This window comes from Cherax quadricarinatus, chromosome 51, assembly GCF_038502225.1.
Source record: "Cherax quadricarinatus isolate ZL_2023a chromosome 51, ASM3850222v1, whole genome shotgun sequence".
NCBI classification, from domain to species: Eukaryota; Metazoa; Arthropoda; class Malacostraca; order Decapoda; family Parastacidae; genus Cherax; species Cherax quadricarinatus.
In genome coordinates this window covers 2,501,132-2,526,771 of record NC_091342.1, presented here as the reverse complement: position 1 = coordinate 2,526,771, position 25,640 = coordinate 2,501,132, and the positions used below count along the sequence as shown (strand labels likewise).

Sequence of the window (25,640 nt, the reverse complement as noted above, 5' to 3'; positions counted from 1 at the left end):
ACATAATCAGTGAGGGATGATGATTCAGTGGGCTTGAAAAATATTTGTAATTATTCTGTACGTAGAAGGGACCTCCACTTCTTGGCTGCAGGAAGCTTCGAAGATTAACCATCCACTTCTTGTCTTGTTGAAGCTTCAAATATTATTAATCCACTTCTTGTCTTCGGAAAGCTTCAAGGATTAATCATCCACATTTTGTCCTTAGAAAGCTTCGAAGACGCCCCTCCACTGCTTGGCTTCATCATGCATCGAGGCTACACGTACAGGCCCTCCAGTACCCGGCGTTGCACCAATCAACTACAGCAGAAAATAACAAAGAATCAGAACAAGAAACTGGAAACGAGATGAGAAGACTAAGGTCAGCGGAGCGATACAGCAGGACGCCATGGCTAGTTTTTCCCCCTGGCTGCCAAACTTGGTTCCTCGCACCACTACCCATAATGTGTACGCTGTTCTTGTCTTGATTTCCACTCTCCAGGGCTCGAGGCGTGTAATTCTTCTCCTACCCCGCTATTACGAATCTGTATTTGATCAGCCGCAGACACGACTCAAAGAACAGTGAATATTGCCCAGAGTTTATAAACCAAGCGCCACCGTGAATGTATAGGTAGTTACTAGTCGTCAAAGACACTTAAGAGGCAATTGTCGATAGACATTTGACCTGTTTCGTGTGTGAGGTGTGTGTGTGTGTGTGTGTGTGTGTGTGTGTGTGTGTGTGTGTGTGTGTGTGTGTGTGTGTGTGTGTGTGAGTGTGTGTATCGTTCCGGTCACGATATTGTGCCTTATTAAAGGATTCTTTAAAATCACGTCGATTAGAAAACACAGACCGATAAAAAATCAATCCGTGGAAAAGAGTTCACTAAAATATTACAGTTCCCCCCTCCATATAAATACGAATGCTCATGTTTAGCAAAGGCGAAAAAATTGATAACATCGAGCATTTGTGTCCCACAGTCAAACGTGTCAGACTCCTGCCATTAGATATTCTTTATTGGTAAATTATCAATGATCAAAAAAAAGGATAATGAGCCTCACCAACTCTATTGTGCGTGAAATACGAGCAATAATGTGTACATCACTTATAATGATCTGACATAAACAGGGTCAGGGAGATTTGTTTGTCATACACACGATGTTATTGTCAGCTTACACGCTACGACTCACGCTATGTCAGCCCTGTAGTGAGAAGGGCATGTGAGGGAAGTATGTAGTGATGGAGGTATGTAGTGAGAAAAGTAGTGAGGGAAGCTTGTAGTGAGGGAAGCTTGTAGTGAAAGAAGTTTGTGGTGAGGGAAGCTTGTAGTGAGGGAAGCTTGTAGTGAGGGAAGCTTGTAGTGAGGGAAGCTTGTAGTGAGGGAACCTTGTAATGAAAGAAGTTTGTGGTGAAGGAAGCTTGTAGTGAGGGAAGCTTGTAGTGAGGGAAGCTTGTAGTGAGGGAAGCTTGTAGTGAGGGAAGCTTGTAGTGAGGGAACCTTGTAATGAAAGAAGTTTGTGGTGAGGGAATCTTGTAGTGAGGGAAGCTTGTAGTGAAGAAAGCTTGTAGTGAGGGAAGCCTGTAGTGAGGGAAGCTTGTGGTTAAGGAAGCTTGTAGTGAAGAACGCTTGTAGTGAGGGAAGCTTGTAGTGAGGGAAGCTTGTAGTGAGGGAAGCTTTTAGTGAGGGAAGCTTGTAGTGAGGGAAGCTTGTAGTGAAGAAAGCTTGTAGTAAGGGAAGCCTTTAGTGAGGGAAGCTTGTGGTTAAGGAAGCTTGTAGTGAAGAACGCTTGTAGTGAGGGAAGCTTGCAGTGAGGGAAGCTTGTAATGAGGGAAGCTTGTAGTGAAAGAAGTTTGTGGTGAGGGAAGCTTGTAGTGAGGGAAGCTTGTAGTGAGGGAAGCTTGTAGTGAGGGAAGCTTGTAATGAAAGAAGTTTGTGGTGAAGGAAGCTTGTAGTGAGGGAAGCTTGTAGTGAGGGAAGCTTGTAATGAAAGAAGTTTGTGGTGAAGGAAGCTTGTAGTGAAAGAAGTTTGTGGTGAGGGAAGCTTGTAGTGAAGAACGCTTGTAGTGAGGGAAGCTTGCAGTGAGGGAAGCTTGTAATGAGGGAGGCTTGTAGTGAGGGAAGTTTGTAGTGAGTGAAGCTTGTAGTGGGGGAAGCTTGTAGTGAAGGAGGCTTGTATTGAAGGAAGCTTGTAGTGAAGGAAGCTTGTAGTGAAGGAAGCTTGTGGTAAAGAAAGCTTGTGGTGAAGAAGCTTGTAGTGAGAGAAGCTTGTAGTGAGGGAAGCTTGTAGTGAGGGAAACTTGTAGTGAAGAAAGCTTGTAGTGAGAGAAGCTTGTAGTGAGGGAAGCTTGTAGTGAGGGAAACTTGTAGTGAAGAAAGCTTGTGGTGAAGAAGCTTGTAGTGAGGGAAGCTTGTAATGAAGGAAACTTGTAGTGAAGAAGCTTGTAGTGAGGGAAACTTGTAGTGAGGGAAGCTTGTAGTGAGGGAAGCTTGTAGTGAGGGAATCTTGTAGTGAGGGAAACTTGTAGTGAGGGAAGCTTGAAGTGAGGGAAGCTTGTAGTGAGGGAAGCTTGTAGTGAGTGAAACTTGTAGTGAGGGAAGCTTGAAGTGAGGGAAGCTTGTAGTGAGGGAAACTTGTAGTGAGGGAAGCTTGTAGTGAGGGAAACTTGTAGTGAGGGAAGCTTGTAGTGAGGGAAGCTTGTCGTGAGGGAAGCTTGTAGTGAGGGAAGCTTGTAGTGAGGGAAGCTTGTAGTGAGGGAAGCTTGTAGTGGGGGAAGCTTGTAGTGAGGGAAGCTTGTAGTGAGGGAAACTTGTAGTGAGGGAAGCTTGTAGTGAGGGAAACTTGTAGTGAGGGAAGCTTGAAGTGAGGGAAGCTTGTAGTGAGGGAAGCTTGTAGTGAGGGAAGCTTGTAGTGAGGGAAGCTTGAAGTGAGGGAAGCTTGTAGTGAGGGAAACTTGTAGTGAGGGAAGCTTGTAGTGAGGGAAGCTTGTAGTGAAGGAAGCTTGTAATGAGGAAATCTTGTAGTGAGAGACTTTTAGCGATGTATCTAAGCTGAGAATCACAGCTAAGAATCACTGCTGAAAATCACTCATGACTCGCTACCATAGACTTACTACAAATCAATACACAAATAACCCGCACGTAAAGGAAGCTTAAAACGACGTTTCGGTCCGACTTGTGTTACTAGTCATTGATCCGATACGTCCGAAACTTCGTCATAACCTTCATTCTGCTATGTGTGGGTTATTTGTGTGTTCTTCCAGTCACGGAATTATGAGTTATTATTCGACATGTCTATCGTAATCGATTTCCCTTTACCAAGACTAACAGAAACCCTAACAAAAGTACACTGTGGCTATCGCCTCCAGTAACAAACAATAACCCATACGGGTTTAACGCTTGTTTATACTACTACTACTACTACTACTACTACTACTACTACCACCACCACCACCACCACCACCACCACCACCACCACCACCACCACCACCACCACTACTACTACTACTACCACTACTACTATTACTACCACTACTACTACCACCACCACCACCACCACTACTACTACTACTACTACTACCACTACTACCATCACCATAACCACTACTACTACTACTACTACTACTACTACTACTACTACTGCTGCTGCTGCTACTATTAACACTACTACTACCACCACCACCACCACCACTACTTCTACTACTACTACTAATACTACTACTACTACTACTACCACTACTATTACCACCACCACAACCACTATTACTACTACTACTACTACTACTACTACTACTACTACTACTACTACTACCACCACCACCACCACCACCACCACTGCTACTACTACTACTACTACTACTACTAATAATAATAATAATAATCATAATAATAATAATAATAATAATAATAATAATAATAATAATAATAATAATAATAATAATAATAATAATAATAATAACAACAATAATAATTAGTAACAAAACGGTTCGGGGGTAGTACAGTGTCCGAGCAATAACTTGGGAATGTTTCTACAAATCGGCTTCAAACTTTCACTCCTGGTGAAACACGATTGCAAACGAATCACTGAACGAGTGGGGCTTGAACCCCACACCAGCTGGTAAGTGAATCACGGCCGCGCTGGCGGGAAATTCATCTGCAAAAACCTGCATTTGTGGTCACAGTTGTGGCCCAGGTTGACCTCTCAATGGTGTATAAATGTAGTTGGATGAATCTTATTATAGCCAGCTGGCCCAGCGGTTTACGCACTGGCCTGGAGTTTTATGACTCACCTGCCATGGGTTCTAGCCCCACCCATACCGTTATTATGATTTCTTGTGTAATAATAATAGTAATTATTATTATTATTATTATTATTATTATTATTATTATTATTATTATTATTATTATTATTATTATTATTATTATTATTATTATTATTATTATTATTATTATTATTATTATTATTATTATTATTATTATTAAACGGGGAAATACAAGGCATTAACGAAAAGATGCCTGGATATGACTCATAAACCTCGTATCTCCAATGAGGATCTCATGAATTATTACCCAGCAATATACCAGCGGAGGTATATTCCCAGTAGTTCTAGTGTGTGCGTACCTTGCTATGAAGAGTGTGCATTTATGTGGTATTCGCGTCTCCGTCTGCAATGTTTGGGTCATCAGCCAGTTAACACACCGATATTCACTGTATTCTCATGCACCTCCTGGATAGTGGCAGTGTTAGCATGTGTCTCCTTGATACTCGCGGTACTCGTATATACCACCTTGATATTCGCTGCGTTAATATATACCTTCTCGATATTCGCGTGATTTGTCTGTTCCTCTTCGATATTCGTAGTTCTAGAGTATTTCTTTTCGATATTCGTTGTATCAACAAGTTCCACCTAGATATTCTCAGTATTAATACATACGTTTCCTCGATATTCACTGCATTTGCGTATGTTTCTTCTTGATATTCACTGTATTTGCGTATGTTTCTCCTTGATATTCTAATTGCGTATGTTTCGCCTTGATATTCACTGTATTTTCGTATGTTTCGCCTTGATATTCACTGTATTTGCGTATGTTTCGTCTTGATATTCACTGTATTTGCGTATGTTTCTCCTTGATATTCACTGTATTTGCGTATGTTTCTCCTTGATATTCACTGTATTTGCGTATGTTTCTCCTTGATATTCACTGTATTTGCGTATGTTTCTCCTTGATATTCACTGTATTTGCGTATGTTTCTCCTTGATATTCACTGTATTTGCGTATGTTTCTCCTTGATATTCACTGTATTTCCGTATGTTTCTCCTTGATATTCACTGTATTTGCGTATGTTTCTCCTTGATATTCACTGCATTTCCGTATGTTTCTCCTTGATATTCACTGTATTTGCGTATGTTTCTCCTTGATATTCACTGTATTTGCGTATGTTTCTCCTTGATATTCACTGTATTTGCGTATGTTTCTCCTTGATATTCACTGTATTTGCGTATGTTTCTCCTTGATATTCACTGTATTTGCGTATGTTTCTCCTTGATATTCACTGTATTTGCGTATGTTTCGCCTTGATATTCACTGAATTTGCGTATGTTTCTCCTTGATATTTACTGTAATTGCGTATGTTTCTCCTTGATATTTACTGTAATTGCGTATGTTTCTCCTTGATATTTACTGTAATTGCGTATGTTTCTCCTTGATATTCACTGTATTTGCGTATGTTTCGCCTTGATATTCACTGAATTTGCGTATGTTTCTCCTTGATATTTACTGTAATTGCGTATGTTTCTCCTTGATATTTACTGTAATTGCGTATGTTTCTCCTTGATATTTACTGTAATCGCGTATGTTTCTCCTTGATATTCACTGTATTTGCGTATGTTTCGCCTTAATATTCACTGTATATGCGTATTTCTCTCTGATACTCGTGGCATTAGGATAATTTTCCCTCGACATTCGTTGTATAAACTTATTCGTCCTCGATATTCGTCCTCGATATTCGTCCCCGATATTCGTCCTCGATATTCACAACATAGGTACGTTTTTCCTCGATATTCCTTGTATTGCCTTACCAACCCTGGATATTCACTGTGTGGTCTGCATTATTGACGTGTTTCATTATTTCGTGCAAACCTGCAACGTTACCCGCAGCGTCGTCTGCAACGCCACTTGTAGCCTCGTAAAGTTTAATGACTGCATGTCGATCAGACAAAATCAAATTTTTTTAAATATATGTATTTTTTTTTCTAATGTGCATCTAAATTAAAAAAAATGAAGAAAACAAATAGGTTACACACACACACACACACACACACACACACACACACACACACACACACACACACACACACACACACACACACACACACACACACACACACACACACACACACACACACACACACACACATACACACACACACATTCGTGTGGAATAGTTTCTCGTCTATCTTCGATGACCTTCTGCTTCACTTTTGTCTCCATCTAAATAAAAAAAAGATTGTCCTTTTTTTTATTATCTCTTTAGAATTTAGTCCCTAAATTCTGTTTCGTGCGATTGATGTATTCAAAAGTAAACTATTAGATTTGTTGTCCCCCTTGCTATATGCACCGATTTTCACATTGCTTTGCTTCTCGCTTTCCTCTCTCTCTCTCTCTCTCTCTCTCTCTCTCTCTCTCTCTCTCTCTCTCTCTCTCTCTCTCTCTCTCTCTCTCTCTCTCTCTCTCTCTCTCTCTCTCTCTCTTATTTTTTGTCTGAAATGTGTGTGTGTGTGTGTGTGTGTGTGTGTGTGTGTGTGTGTGTGTGTGTGTGTGTGTGTGTGTGTGTGTGTGTGTGTGTGTGTGTGTGTGTGTGTGTGTGTGTGTGTGTGTGTGTGTGTGTGTGTGTGTGTGTGAGATTCAGGATAACGGGAGTCGAGATCTATCTGTCAATGAATTACTTGCTGGGTGGATCCTGGGTCTAGGTGTGGCCTTGCTATTTTGCGTTTATTTCTCCATAATAAAAATTGCCCACTTCCCGCCTTAAACAGATCTATGTATTTAGAGATGCGTTACTAGTTTGACTGGGAAAAAAACGAGCTCCTCCCTTCAAGAATTAATTATATACAATTAGCAAAACCGTTAGAAAAGTGCTCACCTTCAGAAGGCATCAGGATGAGCTAGCAGGTCTTAGCCAATAGCAAGTAGAATAAACTTACACAAATCAACCAATCACCTGCAGAGAGATCACGTGATCACCAAGTATATATAAGACTGCAGAACAGAGACTTCACACACTATCTTCCAGCAGAAGCCATTTTTTTGAGGAGTTCTGTGAGCATCAGAGTGGAAGTCAGCATGAAGGTCTTGGTAAGTCCATCCCAACTGACCTTGTTTGTTTTTACGATATTCCATGTTAATAACATCAGATCAATTCTTCAGGCACAAGAAAAAAAAATAGCCAAGTATTTGTTTTTGTTTCATCGATGTTTACTTTTTGTTGACAGGTAATTATCTGTGCTTTGGCTGTGTGTGTCAACGCGCAAGTCGGTTCTTCGGGAATCGTCAGCCCTGATGGAAAAAATGTCCAGTTCTCTCATGACTTCGCCAATAGCATCGTGCTGGTTGGACCTTCCGGCATCGTCTCAGCAAATGGAGAGAATCTCCAGTTCACCGCTGGACAAGCTGGCCTCAATGCCGGTAATCTGCCAGTTAACCCCTACCCATACACCTTATACAAACGAATTGTAGGACCTTCAGGTATCGTTCACCCCACCGGCAGAAATATCCAGTTCACTCAGGCTCAGGCCGACAATCACGTGCTGGTCGGACCTTCCGGTATCGTCAGCAGAGACGGCAAAAACATCCAGTTTGACTAAGGCTCCAGTATCGTGGGCTAGTTACGTGTTTATGACCTCCCTGAATGATTTCGATTTGACTTCTCTCTGGCCTTCTTCCCACTGTGAGTGACTTCACTTTCTCGTACCGCGGAAACTCATAATTCCTTCTAGAGCTTTCGAGAAGGTATCAAGAAGTTCTCAAGAAACCAAGAGTGGCTCTTCTGCCCAACGCTCTCTGAACGCCTCTGAAATCTCTAGGCTCATGGTTGTGTCACTCTTATTTTCTTAGCTGTTAATTTTACAAATAAAAATTACAAAAATTTATCCACCTTGAACAGATATTTTATTTTCCATCTCATTTTTCGCAGCAACGGGGATGGATTAGTCTAAAATTAACCTACTGAAAGCAGAAGAGGATCAAGTGTCGGAATAGATGGAGCATTTGTTAACAACTGACTGGAAAAGAGAAGGTACCTAAGAAATGCAACTTGTGTAAAGAAAAATGACACTGTGTAAGGGTTTTATAAACATAAACATACAGTCTACTAGATAAAATTGTCATAGAAATATTTAGAACAACGACAAATAGGAAGACAGGAAAGAATCAAGGAGTATTTTGGAAGGAGAAACATAGTTCATTTAAGTATCTTTCTGCAAGTGATAATATAGGAAGGTACTCGATAGACTGAAGAGTGAAGACAATGAAACTAATGCAGAAAATGTATTCATCAATAGGTTTTAAGCTTATAAAGGTTATAAAAAGTATTTACAGGAGTGACACTCATGCTAAGGTGTGTAGGAGAGAAGAGAAACAGTATCCAGCAAAAATAGGCCTTAGGCAAGGTTGTGTGATGTTACCATATGTTTGATGTATTTAGAGACGAGGCTGTAAAATTAGGAGAACATTAAAGTACTGGAGAGAAACAGGCTTAGACGATATCATATCAGACGTGAAATAGGGTTAGTACTACATTAATGGGGAAGTACTAAGTCCATAAGTACAATATTACTCCTGGAGATCAAAGTATTCCCTACCCCTTAGAGGTGATACTGCTGTAAAATAGGAGAACATTAAAGTACTAGAGAGACAAAGGCTTAGATGATATCATGTATCATATATATATATATATATATATATATATATATATATATATATATATATATATATATATATATATATATATATATATATATATATATATATATATATATATATAATCAATATATATTTAATCAATAACAACACTGCGACTAGCCGAAGACTTGAACCCGTGTTGTTTTGGCCCTCCTCATAGTGAGCAAAAATCACAAGACGCTCTAATCCCTAGGCCCACCCAATCCTACAAAGATCACGCACCAAGCAGAGCTAGGTGTTGTACCGTGATCCGAGGAAATACGATGGTGTGGGTGCCTGAGAGCTAATTTCATTCTACTCTTCGTTTGGTGTACTAGCCTCCACAAGCAGTATATATATTACTGTAACCACGAACGAGTGATATTTAATTAACAACAACACTGTAATCAATCAATACATCAATATTTTCTTCATTTCAATATGTGTAGCACAGCATAAAAATACACCACACATTACATATATATACACAAAATAAAAATACTTCTCCAATATACATTTCTCAGTTGTTCATATTTAAATAATCACAAACCTATTTAGTAAATGATTTTCAACCCAATTTATACTAGATATCATTACATCCAAAATCATTGAAAAAAAATTATATGCAGTATGTATCAATAACGAGCTGGGAAATACATGAAACATCCCTGTATAACGAGTAAGATTACAAAATACTAAAATATCCTTGTAAACGTCCTTTTTGTAGTAACATTTACATCAGTAAATATATTTCCCAGCAGAGGTAGATCCGATCCTATTAAATGTCTAGCAGAGGTAGATCCGATCCTATTAAATGTCTAGCAGAGGTAGATCCGATCCTATTAAATGTCTAGCAGAGGTAGATCCGATCCTATTAAATGTCTAGCAGAGGTAGATCCGATCCTATTAAATGTTATAACATTGATATATTATCATCATAAATATCAGTTGTATTTCTTCCTCTCACGTGATCAAGCCATTTAATGCAAGAATTGTTATTTCTCAGGCAGAAATTACCTAAATGACTCCAGACAACACCAAGAGAATGTGCATTAAAAATTACCCACAAAATAATTAGCATCACACTTATTATGCAGTGGTAGTGGTGGTAAAAGTTGCAGTGGTAGTGGTGGTAAAAGTTGCAGTGGTAGTGGTGGTAAAAGTTGCAGTGGTAGTGGTGGTAAAAGTTGCAGTGGTAGTGGTGGTAAAAGTTGCAGTGGTAGTGGTGGTAAAAGTTGCAGTGGTAGTGGTGGTAAAAGTTGCAGTGGTAGTGGTGGTAAAAGTTGCAGTGGTAGTGGTGGTAAAAGTTGCAGTGGTAGTGGTGGTAAAAGTTGCAGTGGTAGTGGTGGTAAAAGTTGCAGTGGTAGTGGTGGTAAAAGTTGCAGTGGTAGTGGTGGTAAAAGTTGCAGTGGTAGTGGTGGTAAAAGTTGCAGTGGTAATAAAAAATAGCAGTAGAATAGCAATGAAAAATTATTTATTTTTAGTAAAAGTAATTTCTTGAGGGTTGGCACTGGTGCCTGACAGTGGTAGTTGGCACTTCCACTTTAATAATCTACTCTGGATCTGTGGTCTTTTAAATTGTTTTCTCTTCCCAGGCTGCACACTCACTTGGAAATGTGTTTCCTGGGAAAGAAATTCGCCTTAGAACTCATAAGAAAACGTAATGAAAGGTGGTAATTTCAATTTCGTGTTCTGGTTTAAGGATACTCGAGGTTTATCTTAGAGTAATCAACGAGATTTCTTTAATAATCGCCTTATTAGAGAATAAACCTCAAGATGTCCTTATTAATGGTCTTCTCTCAGAATGCAGTTAGGTTAGATTAGGTTAGGTTAGGTTACGTTACGTTACGTTGGTTTAGGTTAGGTTAGGTTAAGTGAGGTTAGGTTACGTTAGGTTACGTTAGGTTAGCTTAGGTTACGTTACATTAGGTTAGCTTAGGTTTGGTTAGGTTAGCTTAGGTTAGGTTAGGTTACGCTACGTTAGGTTGGCTTAGGTTAGGTTAGGTTAGGTTACGTTACGTTGGCTTAGGTTAGGTTAGGTTAAGTGAGGTTAGGTTAGGTTACTTTACGTTAGGTTAGTTTAGGTTACGTTACATTAGGTTAGCTTAGGTTTGGTAAGGTTAGCTTAGGTTAGGTTAGGTTACGCTACGTTAGGTTGGCTTAGGTTAGGTTAGCTTAGGTTAGATTAGGTTACGTTACGTTACGTTACGTTAGGCTGGCTAAGGTTAGGTTAGGTTAGGTTAGGTTAGCTTAGGTTAGGTTAGGTTAGGGTATGTTAGGTTAGGCTAGCTTAGCTTAGCTTAGCTTAGCTTAGCTTAGCTTAGCTTAGCTTAGGTTAGGTTAGGTTAGGTTAGGTTAGGTTAGCTTAGGTTAGCTTAGGTTAGGCTAGGTTAGGTTAGGTTAGGTTAGGTTACGTTAGGTTAGGTTTCGTTAGGTTAGGTTAGGTTAGGTTAGCTTAGGTTAGCTTAGGTCAGGTTAGGTTAGGTTGGGTTTGGTTAGGTTAGGTTAGGTTAAGTAAGGTTACATTAGGTTAGGTTAGGTTAAGTTAGGTTAGGTTAGGTTACGTTAGGTTACGTTAGGTTAGGTTTCGTTAGGTTAGCTTAGGTTAGTTTAGGTTAGGTTAGGTTAGGTTAGGTTAGGTTAGCTTAGGTTAGCTTAGGTCAGGTTAGGTTAGGTTGGATTTGGTTAGGTTAGGTTAGCTTAGCTTAGCTTAATTAGCTTAGCTTAGCTTAGCTTAGCTTAGGTTAGCTTAGGTTAGGTTAGGTTAGGTTAGGTTAGGTTAGGTTAGGTTAGGTTAGGTTAGGTTAGCTTAGCTTAGCTTAGCTTAGGTTAGGTTAGGTTAGGTTAGGTTAGCTTAGGTTAGCTTAGGTCAGGTTAGGTTAGGTTGGATTTGGTTAGGTTAGGTTAGCTTAGCTTAGCTTAATTAGCTTAGCTTAGCTTAGGTTAGCTTAGGTTAGCTTAGGTTAGGTTAGGTTAGGTTAGGTTAGGTTAGGTTAGGTTAGGTTAGCTTAGCTTAGGTTAGGTTAGGTTAGGTTAGGTTAGGTTAGGTTAGGTTAGGTCAGGTTAGGTTAGCTTAGCTTAGGTTAGGTTAGGTCAGGTTAGGTCAGGTTAGGTCAGGTTAGGTCAGGTTAGGTCAGGTTCCTTCATACGTTGAAGCTTCAATCACGAGATTTTTTTTCTGTTAAACATCAGTAGACACGTCAGCAAATTAAAATATAACACTTTTTGGAATTATACTTTGATTAAATAAATTATTATGCAAAACTTGTACTGAAGTCGCAAGTCTGTGGCAGTCCCCACAGCTGTTACAAATTATATTTTACGAAACGTCACACAGAATATATACAACGATAGATGTAGTTCTCTCTCTCTCTCTCTCTCTCTCTCTCTCTCTCTCTCTCTCTCTCTCTCTCTCTCTCTCTCTCTCTCTCTCTCTCTCTCTCTCTCTCTCTCTCTCTCTCTCTCTCTTAAGTACATTAGAAAGAAGGAACACTGCAACAGACCTACTGGCCTATGCGAGGCAGCTCCAATTCTCATTCCTGCTTAAACCAATGCCTTGACCTAGTGAGGTCAGACACGTCACTTAAGGGAGGAGCAGTGCATCCGACCTAGTAGCACAAACTAGTCAGGTCCATCTCACACCCACCCACACCCACTCATGTATTTATCCAACCTATTTTTAAAACTGCACAACGTCTTAGCGTCTATGACGGTACTCGGGAGTTTGTTCCACTCATCCACAACTCTATTGCCAAACCAGTGCTTTCCTATATCGTTCCTGAATCTCAATTTTTCCAATTTAAGGCCATTGCTGCGAGTCCTGTCTATGTTAGATATTTTTAGCACGCTGTTTACATCCCCTTTATTAATTCAAGTTTTCCATTTATACACATCAGTCATATCTCCCCTAATTCTGCACCTATCGAGAGAGTGCAGGTTCAGGGTCCTCAGTATATCCTCATAGGGAAGATTTCTGATACATGAGATCAACTTTGTCATCCTCTTTTTTACGTTTTCCAGAGCATTTATATCCATTCTGTAATACTGTGACCAAAACTGTGCAGCATAGTCTAAATGAGGCCTAACCAAGGATAAATAGAGTTGAAGAACAACCTGAGGACTTCTATTGGTGGGTATCGGCAGATGTGTTAATAAAAATAAATAAATAAATAAATAAATAAATAATATATATATATAATATATATATATATATATATATATATATATATATATATATATATATATATATATATATATATATATATATATATATATATATATATATATATATATATATATATATATATATATATATATATATATGTATATATATATATATATATGTCGTGCCGAATATGTAAAACTGGTCAATTAGCAAGAACTCATTTAAAATTAAGTCCTTTCTAAAATGTTCTCTTATACGTTTAAAGATATATTTTTTTAATTAATGCTAATGTAATTTTTTTTAATTTTGCACCAAAAGAATCTTAGAAAACTTACCTAACCTTATTATAACAAGAACAATTTATTTTAGCCTAACCCAACTAAATATATTTTAGATTTGTTTACAATAATTTAATGCTAAACAAACACAGTGAAATATATTTTTTTCGTTAGGTTCAGAATGATTTTGGCGAAATTATTGCATACACAAATTTTCACTTGTCTTATATGGCAAGATGAGCGTTGCTATTTAAGCCAAGATCGCAAGTTCTGCCTATTCGGCACGACATATATATATATATATATATATATATATATATATATATATATATATATATATATATATATATATATATATATATATATATATATATATATATATATATATATATATATATATATATATATATATATATATATATATATATATATATATATTCCTTTTTTTAGGAGTTTAAATATTGTCTGGTGGTGACAAGGTAACATGCAGTCTTAGTGACCTTAGCGAAGTCGACAGGCTTTAAACCTTATTAATCGCCTTCAACACATTTCCACTCGTGTGTCAAGTCAGTGGTCACAGTAGTTTAAATGAGCTAACATTTCCCTTAATAGAATTTGATATTTCACGCGATTTGGTCTTTGGCGCAAGAGAAGAACGGTCTTCCGTCGTCCAGATACATTAATAGACTTGTGGAAAGACACAGGTATACACAACAAACTTTGTTTAGACAACAATTTTCACTAAGACATTTCTAGCATGTTATCAAACTTAGATCAAAATATTCTTCACGTAATGGTTAATTTTACAGATATGTCCCAATTTCTACGAATCCGCCCAGTGTACTAGGTCAGCCAATGTATAATGTCTTTCATGCTAGTCAATTATAGATTTTTTGAAACGGAATAGAGAGTGATATATTAAGTGAAGATATAATGAAAGAAACAAAATGAGTCCTGGGGACCAAATTGGCTTCCTTGAAATTGTAAGTACACAACCACAGAGTGTAACCCTCTGTGGCCAAATCGGTATAATCAGGAACTTACAGAATATCTTGTATCTGTTATGAAGTACGAACTGAATATTACAGTATTATCACAGTTTATCACGACTCATTAGTGTGTAGAACCTGAGATGCTTTTGTAGGTGTGATTCCATCAGTCGAAACAAAATCGTAATGATTTTATTTCTTATGACAAAAAAACAATGATCGAGGGTTATCAAAAGTTTGTTCTTGACATACTAAATTTTGTGGCACTCGTTTCTTAAATATTTTTTTGAATGGTCTTTCACTACCCCTTTAGAAAATTAATAAACCTTATAACTAATAATATATAATAAAAATAAATCGTTAGCAGATGCCTCCGTAAAAGCCGCATTAAAGAGTATTGTATATATATAGGGTATATGAAACTGTAATATATATAATATGAAATTTAATTTTTAGGGAGACGCCTTCATACAAAAATGCTTCTGATATCTGTACATAAAGAATCATTGATCATGAGGATAACATAGTAGGAGCTTGCAGAGAGGCGCTTCAGACTCTCAGCTGAATGATCTCGATAATGGAGGTCATGTGGAAGGAGCCACCGTATAGCACTTGGTTACTACGAGACCAGTCAAGCACCGGAGGTAACGATGCTGTAGTAGTTCATTACGTGTCTAGAATCTCTTCTGGATGGTAGTGCCATCGCTCAAGATGTAGCCAGATGGTCCCTCCAGCACGATGGTCGCTCCACCTCTCTTAAACTGTACTGGTGTTCCATCGTCAAGAATGATACCAGAAGGTCCAAATATTGCTCGCTTGGTGCGAGGGTTAGCAATTCTCAAGTCATCAGTGAACTGGAGGTTTTTGCCCGACTTAGTGACTATTCCAGAAGGTCCAATGTGGACAATATCATGAGCAAGATCGTGGCTGAAGAGGTCAACGGAGCCATCAGTTCTCAGGATGCCGGAGTAGCCAACGTTGCCCTTCGGAGTCACGAAGCCGGAGGTGCTCCTCTTCTTACGGGAAACAAATTGAAGATCATCAGTGAATTGGATGTTCTTGCCGTCCTTGGTAACGATACCTGAAGGCCCAACTACAGCGAACTGATCGATCTGATTCTGGGTGAACTGGACGTTCCTGCCGTCAGGGCGAACGATACCAGAGGGACCGACATTGCCTCTTTGAGCCACGAAATATGGCACTGGCACAGGGCCGGTGGCCACGTTGAGGCCAACCTCTCCAGCAGTCAACTGGCGGTTCAGGCCAGACTTTGTGACGATGCCAGAGGGCCCAAATAGCACGATGTCCCGTGCGTAATCGTGAGAAAACTGAGTGTTGACACCATCAGGACTGACGATTCCTGAAGGCCCGACCTGTGCGCTGACGCCCACGGCCAGCAGACAGATAGCTGCCTACAAGGGAAAGAATTATTAAATCAACAAAATTTAATGCTACTGCTATTAATAATAATAATAATAATAATAATAATAATAATAATAATAATAATAATAATAATAATAATAATAATAATAATAATAATAATGGGTAAAGGAAAAGCATGCTGTATTGTGTTGATGAACTGATATGGATTAGAACAAGATTAGGACTGGTAATCCCCTTGAGTTTATCAAAAATGGAATTTTGACATGCATAAAACTTTTCTAAAGTAACCTTAACTGAACCCTTTATTATCTGTTTCTGTTACAGTGCCTCAAAACTTTACTATAACGCAGATATTCCTCACCAGAATCTTCATTTCTATTTCGCTTCAAGTGGTCTCAGAACTCCAGAGGCTACTGAGGGCCGGATGGTTGTGTTGGAAAATTGTCATGCAGCTGTTTATATACTCTTCTACTGGGAGGGGAGAGAGGCAGATCACGTGCTTCCTCGCTCTGTGATTGGCTGTGTTTGCTCTGTCTTTCTCACCTGCCATTGGCTAGTTCCCAACCTATCTGCTAGTTTCAGTGCCACAAGGTCACTACTACCCGCTCACCCACAAGGTTTCAGCTGATCGACAAACTCCTCTTCTGTCTTTAAGAAACTTGCAGTTCCGAAGTGCTGATCTTGCTGATCTTCCATCAGAAAATCACTAGCATTATCCAGACTTAACTTGGCAAAATTTTAAGTAAAACGTCTTTGTTTTTATGGCATTGCAGGAGTGGTAACTAATTCTTTGGTGTTGCAGGTGTAACGTGAAGGCCAAGTGTGACGTGAGTGGTGTGGCGTCCAGGTGTAGGTGGGGTAGACATAGATGATGACCAGGTGTTGTGGACAGACAATTGTTGTGGACAGACATGAGGACCAGGTGTAGTGGGTAGGCTTGACGACAGGTGTAGCGGACAGGCGTGGTCGACAGGCTTGAGAACCAGGTGTGGCGGACAGGTGTAGTGGTTAGCTGAGAGAGCTGAAGTTGAGTTGTCTGCTCCTAATGTCACACGACTCCACCCAACTTTCCCAACACCAAGCAACCTGCCGCAGGTCCACTTAGTACATTCTCCTGCTGGTTCTGCTACGGGAAGGCGGTGGCGGTCATGGCCCTCCATCACTCGCATTTTACAAAGAATTCAGATACATTCCAACAAGAACTCGTACTTGACAGAGGATCCAGATCCATCCCAGCCAGCAGACATACTTTACAGAGAATTCAAGTCCACTAAAATAAGACGTCGCAGTTTACAAAGGATTCAAGTCCATGCCGGCCAACACTCGCACTATACAGGGACTCGAATTCCATCCTAGAGACACTTGGCATTCTCCTGAGTGTTTACTTACCCCGGAATGAGAATACATTACTGATAATCTCCTAAACATTTGACTTATATGTGGGAACTAGTCGCTGGTTTCATGTCTTCAACACTGGTTCTAGTGACTTGCGAAATCATCAAAACACGTTTATGAACAACTAAAGGTGCAATGTAAGCGCATTTCTGGTAAGACAGTGATGGAGTTAATGATGGTGAAAGTTTTTCTTTTTCCAGCCACCCTGCCTTGGTGGGAGACGGCCAATGTAAACAAGACTAGACCCGAGAAAAGGAAGTTTTAAAACTTCATCCTAGTTCTTGGAAGTAACTCAGTTCCTAGAAAGAGACACCATATTCTTAGAAAGCGACTTTGTGTTTAGAAAGTGGTGTCATTCTTATAAACTGATACTTCGCTTAGACGGTGACACTATTCTTAGTTGCGACGCTGTTATTAGGAAGTGAAGCAATATTCTTAATAGCTGAGCACCAACCTTAGAGAGTAACTTAGAATCTGACAGTGCGAAACTTTCTGACCTTTGCTTAGCAAACTTTAACATTTCCTCTACCAAACTTTGACATTTGCCTACCGGAGATCCACTAGAAGCTCATCTTCATTTGACATGGAGCAAATACTCGTCCACTAAGAGATCTTCAGCGTCTTACAAGGCGAGCCAAGATGCTGGATATCGTCACTACCATATCAATACATCTGCAGCTGTCTCCTGTACAAGCACTTCCCAGAGACCAGTTCTCTGGGGCAGACAACATTAGTGTGATAATCGGCTGGTGTCTTTGGTGGTTTGAGCAAGGTCTATCAAAAGCTTTTAAACTTTAAGATTTAGGGAAGAGATTCCTAGCTTGGAGCGTGGTTCGATCTCCGGTATGGGTGGAAACACTGGGGCGTCTTTCCTTAAGATACCTGCTGTCCTTGTTCACCTAGCAGTTAATAAGTATCTGAATGTTAGCTGACTGGTGTGGGTCGCATCCTGGGGACAAAATTAACCTAATTTGCCTGAAATGCTCTCCATAACAAGGGGCTTTCTATATAGCATGTTACTGATGTCGGCTGTGGTCTGCATAAGCTGTATCATTTGCTTGTAGAAATAAAGATTATTATTATTATTATTATTATTATTATTATTATTATTATTGTTATTATTATTATTATTATTATTATTATTATTATTATTATTAGTGAACGGAGGGCTGAGCTTCCATCTCTCCTTACGCCGAATGCCCTCATACGGGCTAAACGCTTCTAATAAATATATGTAAACAAACCACGGAACGGTTGGACCTCGAATTCAAGTGCAACTAATGCGACATTTTATCGCGTCAACGTTTCGCTCTCCAGGAGTTTTGTCAAGCCGTTACGTTGAACACCTGAGGGTTCAAGCAAGACTCAACCCGCGACACAGAAGATCTAAAATAAATTCCTAGTTCTAGGAAGTAACTCGGTTCTTAGAAAGGGACACCATATTTTTAGAGACACCATATTCTTAGAGACACCATATTCTTAGAGACACCATATTCTTAGAGACACCATATTCTTAGAGACACCATATTCTTAGAGACACCATATTTTTAGAGACACCATATTCTTAGACACCATATTCTTACAGACACCATATTCTTAGAGACACCATATTCTTAGAGACACCATATTTTTAGAGACACCATATTCTTAGAGACACCATATTTTTAGAGACACCATATTCTTAGAGACACCATATTCTTAGAGACACCATATTCTTAGAGACACCATATTTTTAGAGACACCATATTTTTAGAGACACCATATTCTTAGAGACACCATATTCTTAGAGACACCATATTCTTAGAGACACCATATTTTTAGAGACACCATATTCTTAGACACCATATTCTTACAGACACCATATTCTTACAGACACCATATTCTTAGAGACACCATATTTTTAGAGACACCATATTCTTAGAGACACCATATTTTTAGAGACACCATATTCTTAGAGACACCATATTCTTAGAGACACCATATTCTTAGAGACACCATATTTTTAGAGACACCATATTTTTAGAGACACCATATTCTTAGAGACACCATATTCTTAGAGACACCATATTCTTAGAGACGCCATATTCTTAGAAAGAGACACTATATTTAAAATGTGACATTCTTAGAAACTGACAAAGCCCCTGGAGAGCGAAACGTTGCCACAGTAAAATGTCGCATCAGTTGCACCTAACACATTGTCGGTAACTTTTAAAAACGCTTGAGGCACCAGCATACGTACACAAGGTAAAACACGTGGCCACATGGAGAAGTGGTTAGCTGAAGAAAATTTTAGGGGTCACCTCGCCCCCCCCCCCCCCCGAGGTCCTTGACCTAGACCAGGGGTACCTGTGAGGAGAAAGAGAGAGAGAGAGAGAGAGAGAGAGAGAGAGAGAGAGAGAGAAATAACGAGAAAAATTAAATTGAATAAATAAAAATGCTGGCCCACAGATGGCTCCAACTTCATCCTGTTCCCTACTTGTGTATTTCACAACAATAACCCTCAAGGGAGGTTCCTTGATGCTGGTGAGAGAGGCTCTTGATCTAGGGATTATAATAATAATTCATATTAAAAATGCTTTCAAATGAGCTGATGTAGGTAACAACTCTTAACTTGCCAATAAAGTTAGGGATCCTTACATTAACCTTGTCAAAGCCTGTGTAAACGGCTCTTGATTCGTGGGGTTTGGCTGCTCCAATTCCCTAGATCAAGAGCTCTCTACGGGCATTGGGGAAACTCCCACACCATCACTTTTGCCTCTTGACAAGACTATTTTAATAACAGTGATCAGGTAGCTTCTGAAACCATCGTTCACCTAAGTTCCAAAACCATCGTTCACTTAAATTCCAAAACCATCGTTCACCTAAGTTAAAAGAAAACCATCCTTCACCTAAGTTCCAAAACCATCGTTCACCTAAGTTCCAAAACCATCGTTCACTTAAGTTCCAAAACCATCGTTCACTTAAATTCCAAAACCATCGTTCACCTAAGTTAAAAAAAACCATCGTTCACCTAAGTTCCAGAACCATCAATTAAGTTCCAAAATCATTGTTCACCTAAGTTCACAAACCATCGTTCACCTAAGTTCCAAAACCATCGCTCAGATGTTACTAGCGTGGATGAAGAGAAACATTGCGTCACCTAAAAAACCTGAGGCTGTAAAAACCACTGATACAAAACCTTTTAACATGTCAAGACGCTTCTTGAGACCATCTTACAATATCACCTGCAGTTAATGACCAAAAAAAAAAAATGCAAGTTGGTCAGAAATGAAGAGAACAATTTTCTCTTTCAAGGGATTAGAGGTGTGATGAATTGTTGACACAGTGTAGTGACATTTGCTCTATATGGCTTCGTGTGTAGTGAAACTTGCTCTATCTGGCTTCATGTGTAGTGAAACTTGCTCTATCTGGCTTCATGTGTAGTGACATTTGCTCTATCTGGCTTCATGTGTAGTGACATTTGCTCTATTTGGCTTCATGTGTAGTGAAACTTGCTCTATCTGGCTTCATGTGTAGTGAAACTTGCTCTATCTGGCTTCATGTGTAGTGACATTTGCTCTATCTGGCTTCATGTGTAGTGACATTTGCTCTATTTGGCTTCATGTGTAGTGAAACTTGCTCTATCTGGCTTCATGTGTAGTGAAACTTGCTCTATCTGGCTTCATGTGTAGTGACATTTGCTCTTTCTGGCTTCATGTGTAGTGAAACTTGCTCTATCTGGCTTCATGTGTAGTGAAACTTGCTCTATCTGGCTTCATATGTAGTGAAACTTGCTCTATCTGGCTTCATGTGTAGTGAAACTTGCTCTATCTGGCTTCATATGTAGTGAAACTTGCTCTATCTGGCTTCATGTGTAGTGAAACTTGCTCTATCTGGCTTCATGTGCAGTGAAACTTGCTCTAGCTTCATGTGTAGTGAAACTTGCTCTATCTGGCTTCATGTGTAGTGAAACTTGCTCTATCTGGCTTCATGTGTAGTGAAACTTGCTCTATCTGGCTTCAGGTGTAGTGAAACTTGCTTTACCTGGCTTCAGGTGTAGTGAAACTTGCTCTATCTGGCTTCATGTGTAGTGAAACTTGCTTTACCTGGCTTCAGGTGTAGTGAAACTTACTCTATCTGGCTTCATGTGTAGTGAAACTTGCTTTACCTGGCTTCAGGTGTAGTGAAACTTGCTCTACCTGGCTTCAGGTGTAGTGAAACTTGCTCTACCTGGCTTCAGGTGTAGTGAAACTTGCTCTACCTGTCTTCAGATGTTTAAAAACTTACGTTTTTTTACTCTCCCCATACAGGTTACCACAGTAAGAAATTGAATCAAGAAATATTCAAATGAATGAAGAGATTAATTCTTGAACAGTAAGGCCTCGTGTCGTAGGCGTTCTGTTGTAGGTGGTGTTGTAGGCGTTGTGTTGTAGGCATTGAGTTGTAGGTGGTATTGTAGGCGTTGTGTTGTAGGCATTGAGTTGTATGTGGTAATGTAGGCGTTGAGAGGGAGGACCCCAGGAGCAGCCCAGCGACCTTGGGAGTCCGCCTGTGTTTTTGTCTCAGACAGACACCACCTGGAGCACCAACACTTACCCCAGACCCCGGACACACCTACTGCCACCTCTCTCTCTCTCTCTCTCTCTCTCTCTCTATATATATATATATATATATATATATATATATATATATATATATATATATATATATATATATATATATATATATATATATATATATATATATATATATATATATATATATATATATATATATATATATATATATATATATATATATATATATATATATATATATATATATATATATATATATATATATATATATATATATATATATATATATATATATATATATATATATATATATATATAGATAGATAGATAGATAGATAGATAGATACATAGATAGATACATAGATAGATAGGTAGAGAGAGAGAGAGAGAGAGAGAGAGAGAGAGGCTCAAAAAATTACACATTTTTGATAACTAGAGAATGATCAATCTGTCAATGAAACTGATTCACTAATACATTCTTTGTTTATTCTGTCAATCAATATAATTCATTCACTAATAGAGTGTATATGTATACGTATATACAGAGGTATATACCTCTCTCAGTGTGCTGTATATATGCTTTCACTGACGGTCAGTCTGTAAGCTCTTTTGTAAACTCTAAGTATTTTCCTCTTCAAGAACCAGTGCAGTCATCATAAACCTGAAGTTCAAAGTTCAGAACCTTTGGGTTGAAAAAAGTTTTATTGTAAAGGAAAGTTGTGGGTAAACTACAGCCTCGAGTAAATTCCAGCATAACTGAAACAAAACTGACGAACACTGATAGCATAACAGTTATTGCCATTGTTCTATTATCAATTGACACTGGGGTTGTTGAGGTGAATTTGGCGTTTAGAGAGGATAGAACACAATATGATGACTTGGAGGGCTTATAAGTCTGTAGTGGAAGGAAGGCGGGGTAAGGATCGCCATAGGAAACTTTGGAGGGAGGGGGTTAAGGTGGTATTGTGTGTGAGGGGCTTGGACATGCAGCAAGCGCGCCTGAGCATGTTAGGAGTTGAGGCTAGTGGTTTTTAAAACTTGACGTGCTGTTGGATTGCGACCAAAGTAACAATGTATGAAGGAATTCAGTGAAACCGGTTAGCTGGACTAGAGTCTTGGAGGTGGGATTACAGTGCCAGGACTCTGAAGGAGAGGTGAGGATATTTGCAGTTTTGAATTGCAATATCGGTGCTCCTCTGGCAAGACAGTGATGGATATATATATATATATATATATATATATATATATATATATATATATATATATATATATATATATATATATATATATATATATATATATATATATATATTTTTATTATTATTATTATCACACTGGCCGATTCCCACCAAGGCAGGGTGGCCCGAAAAAGAAAAACTTTCACCATCATTCACTCCATCACTGTCTTGCCAGAAGGGTGCTTTACACTACAGTTTTTAAACTGCAACATTAACACCCCTCCTTCAGAGTGCAGGCACTGTACTTCCCATCTCCAGGACTCAAGTCCGGCCTGCCGGTTTCCCTGAATCCCTTCATAAATGTTACTTTGCTCACACTCCAACAGCACGTCAAGTATTAAAAACCATTTGTCTCCATTCACTCCTATCAAACACGCTCACGCATGCCTGCTGGAAGTCCAAGCCCCTCGCACACAAAACCTCCTTTACCCCCTCCCTCCAACCCTTCCTAGGCCGACCCCTACCCCGCCTTCCTTCCACTACAGACTGATACACTCTTGAAGTTATTCTGTTTCGCTCCATTCTCTCTACATGTCCGAACCACCTCAACAACCCTTCCTCAGCCCTCTGGACAACAGTTTTGGTAATCCCGCACCTCCTCCTAACTTCCAAACTACGAATTCTCTGCATTATATTCACACCACACATTGCCCTCAGACATGACATCTCCACTGCCTCCAGCCTTCTCCTCGCTGCAACATTCATCACCCATGCTTCACACCCATATAAGAGCGTTGGTAAAACTATACTCTCATACATTCCCCTCTTTGCCTCCAAGGACAAAGTTCTCTGTCTCCACAGACTCCTAAGTGCACCACTCACTCTTTTTCCCTCATCAATTCTATGATTCACCTCATCTTTCATAGACCCATCCGCTGACACGTCCACTCCCAAATATCTGAATACGTTCACCTCCTCCATACTCTCTCCCTCCAATCTGATATTCAATCTTTCATCACCTAATCTTTTTGTTATCCTCATAACCTTACTCTTTCCTGTATTCACCTTTAATTTTCTTCTTTTGCACACCCTACCAAATTCATCCACCAATCTCTGCAGCTTCTCTTCAGAATCTCCCAAGAGCACAGTGTCATCAGCAAAGAGCAGCTGTGACAACTCCCACCCTGTGTGTGATTCTTTATCTTTTAACTCCACGCCTCTTGCCAAGACCCTCGCATTTACTTCTCTTACAACCCCATCTATAAATATATTAAACAACCACGGTGACATCACACATCCTTGTCTAAGGCCTACTTTTACTGGGAAAAAATTTCCCTCTTTTCTACATACTCTAACTTGAGCCTCACTATCCTCGTAAAAACTCTTCACTGCTTTCAGTAACCTACCTCCTACACCATACACTTGCAACATCTGCCACATTGCCCCCCTATCCACCCTGTCATACGCCTTTTCCAAATCCATAAATGCCACAAAGACCTCTTTAGCCTTATCTAAATACTGTTCACTTATATGTTTCACTGTAAACACCTGGTCCACACACCCCCTACCTTTCCTAAAGCCTCCTTGTTCATCTGCTATCCTATTCTCCGTCTTACTCTTAATTCTTTCAATTATAACTCTACCATACACTTTACCAGGTACACTCAACAGACTTATCCCCCTATAATTTTTGCACTCTCTTTTATCCCCTTTGCCTTTATACAAAGGAACCATGCATGCTCTCTGCCAATCCCTAGGTACCTTACCCTCTTCCATACATTTATTAAATAATTGCACCAACCACTCCAAAACTATATCCCCACCTGCTTTTAACATTTCTATCTTTATCCCATCAATCCCGGCTGCCTTACCCCCTTTCATTTTACCTACTGCCTCACGAACTTCCCCCACACTCACAACTGGCTCTTCCTCACTCCTACAAGATGTTATTCCTCCTTGCCCTATACACGAAATCACAGCTTCCCTATCTTCATCAACATTTAACAATTCCTCAAAATATTCCCTCCATCTTCCCAATACCTCTAACTCTCCATTTAATAACTCTCCTCTCCTATTTTTAACTGACAAATCCATTTGTTCTCTAGGCTTCCTTAACTTGTTAATCTCACTCCAAAACTTTTTCTTATTTTCAACAAAATTTGTTGATAACAGCTCACCCACTCTCTCATTTGCTCTCTTTTTACATTGCTTCACCACTCTCTTAACCTCTCTCTTTTTCTCCATATACTCTTCCCTCCTTGCATCACTTCTACTTTGTAAAAACTTCTCATATGCTAACTTTTTCTCCCTTACTACTCTCTTTACATCATCATTCCACCAATCGCTCCTCTTCCCTCCTGCACCCACTTTCCTGTAACCACAAACTTCTGCTGAACACTCTAACACTACATTTTTAAACCTACCCCATTCCTCTTCGACCCCATTGTCTATGCTCTCATTAGCCCATCTATCCTCCAATAGCTGTTTATATCTTACCCTAACTGCCTCCTCTTTTAGTTTATAAACCTTCACCTCTCTCTTCCCTGATGCTTCTATTCTCCTTGTATCCCATCTACCTTTTACTCTCAGTGTAGCTACAACTAGAAAGTGATCTGATATATCTGTGGCCCCTCGATAAACATGTACATCCTGAAGTCTACTCAACAGTCTTTTATCTACTAATACATAATCCAACAAACTACTGTCATTTCGCCCTACATCATATCGTGTATACTTATTTATCCTCTTTTTCTTAAAATATGTATTACCTATAACTAAACCCCT

At 39.3% G+C, this 25,640-nt stretch overlaps 2 protein-coding genes across 2 annotated transcripts; one reads left to right on the top strand and one right to left on the bottom strand.

Moving 5' to 3' along the window:
• Positions 1 to 7,253: 7,253 nt before the first annotated feature.
• On the top strand, positions 7,254 to 8,133 carry LOC138854169 (cuticle protein CP1158-like). The gene is made up of 2 exons (XM_070095677.1): positions 7,254 to 7,328; positions 7,466 to 8,133. Exons 1-2 carry the CDS (start codon positions 7,317 to 7,319, stop codon positions 7,835 to 7,837), a joined length of 384 nt encoding a protein of 127 aa, XP_069951778.1. The 5' UTR covers positions 7,254 to 7,316; the 3' UTR covers positions 7,838 to 8,133.
• A 6,641-nt stretch (positions 8,134 to 14,774) lies between these two features.
• On the bottom strand, positions 14,775 to 16,205 carry LOC128694751 (collagen EMF1-alpha). The gene is given in 3 exon segments (XM_053785036.2): positions 14,775 to 15,024; positions 15,026 to 15,756; positions 16,089 to 16,205. Coding segments are annotated over 3 exon segments (792 nt in total). The 5' UTR covers positions 16,101 to 16,205; the 3' UTR covers positions 14,775 to 14,975.
• Between the last annotated feature and the right edge of the window lie 9,435 nt (positions 16,206 to 25,640).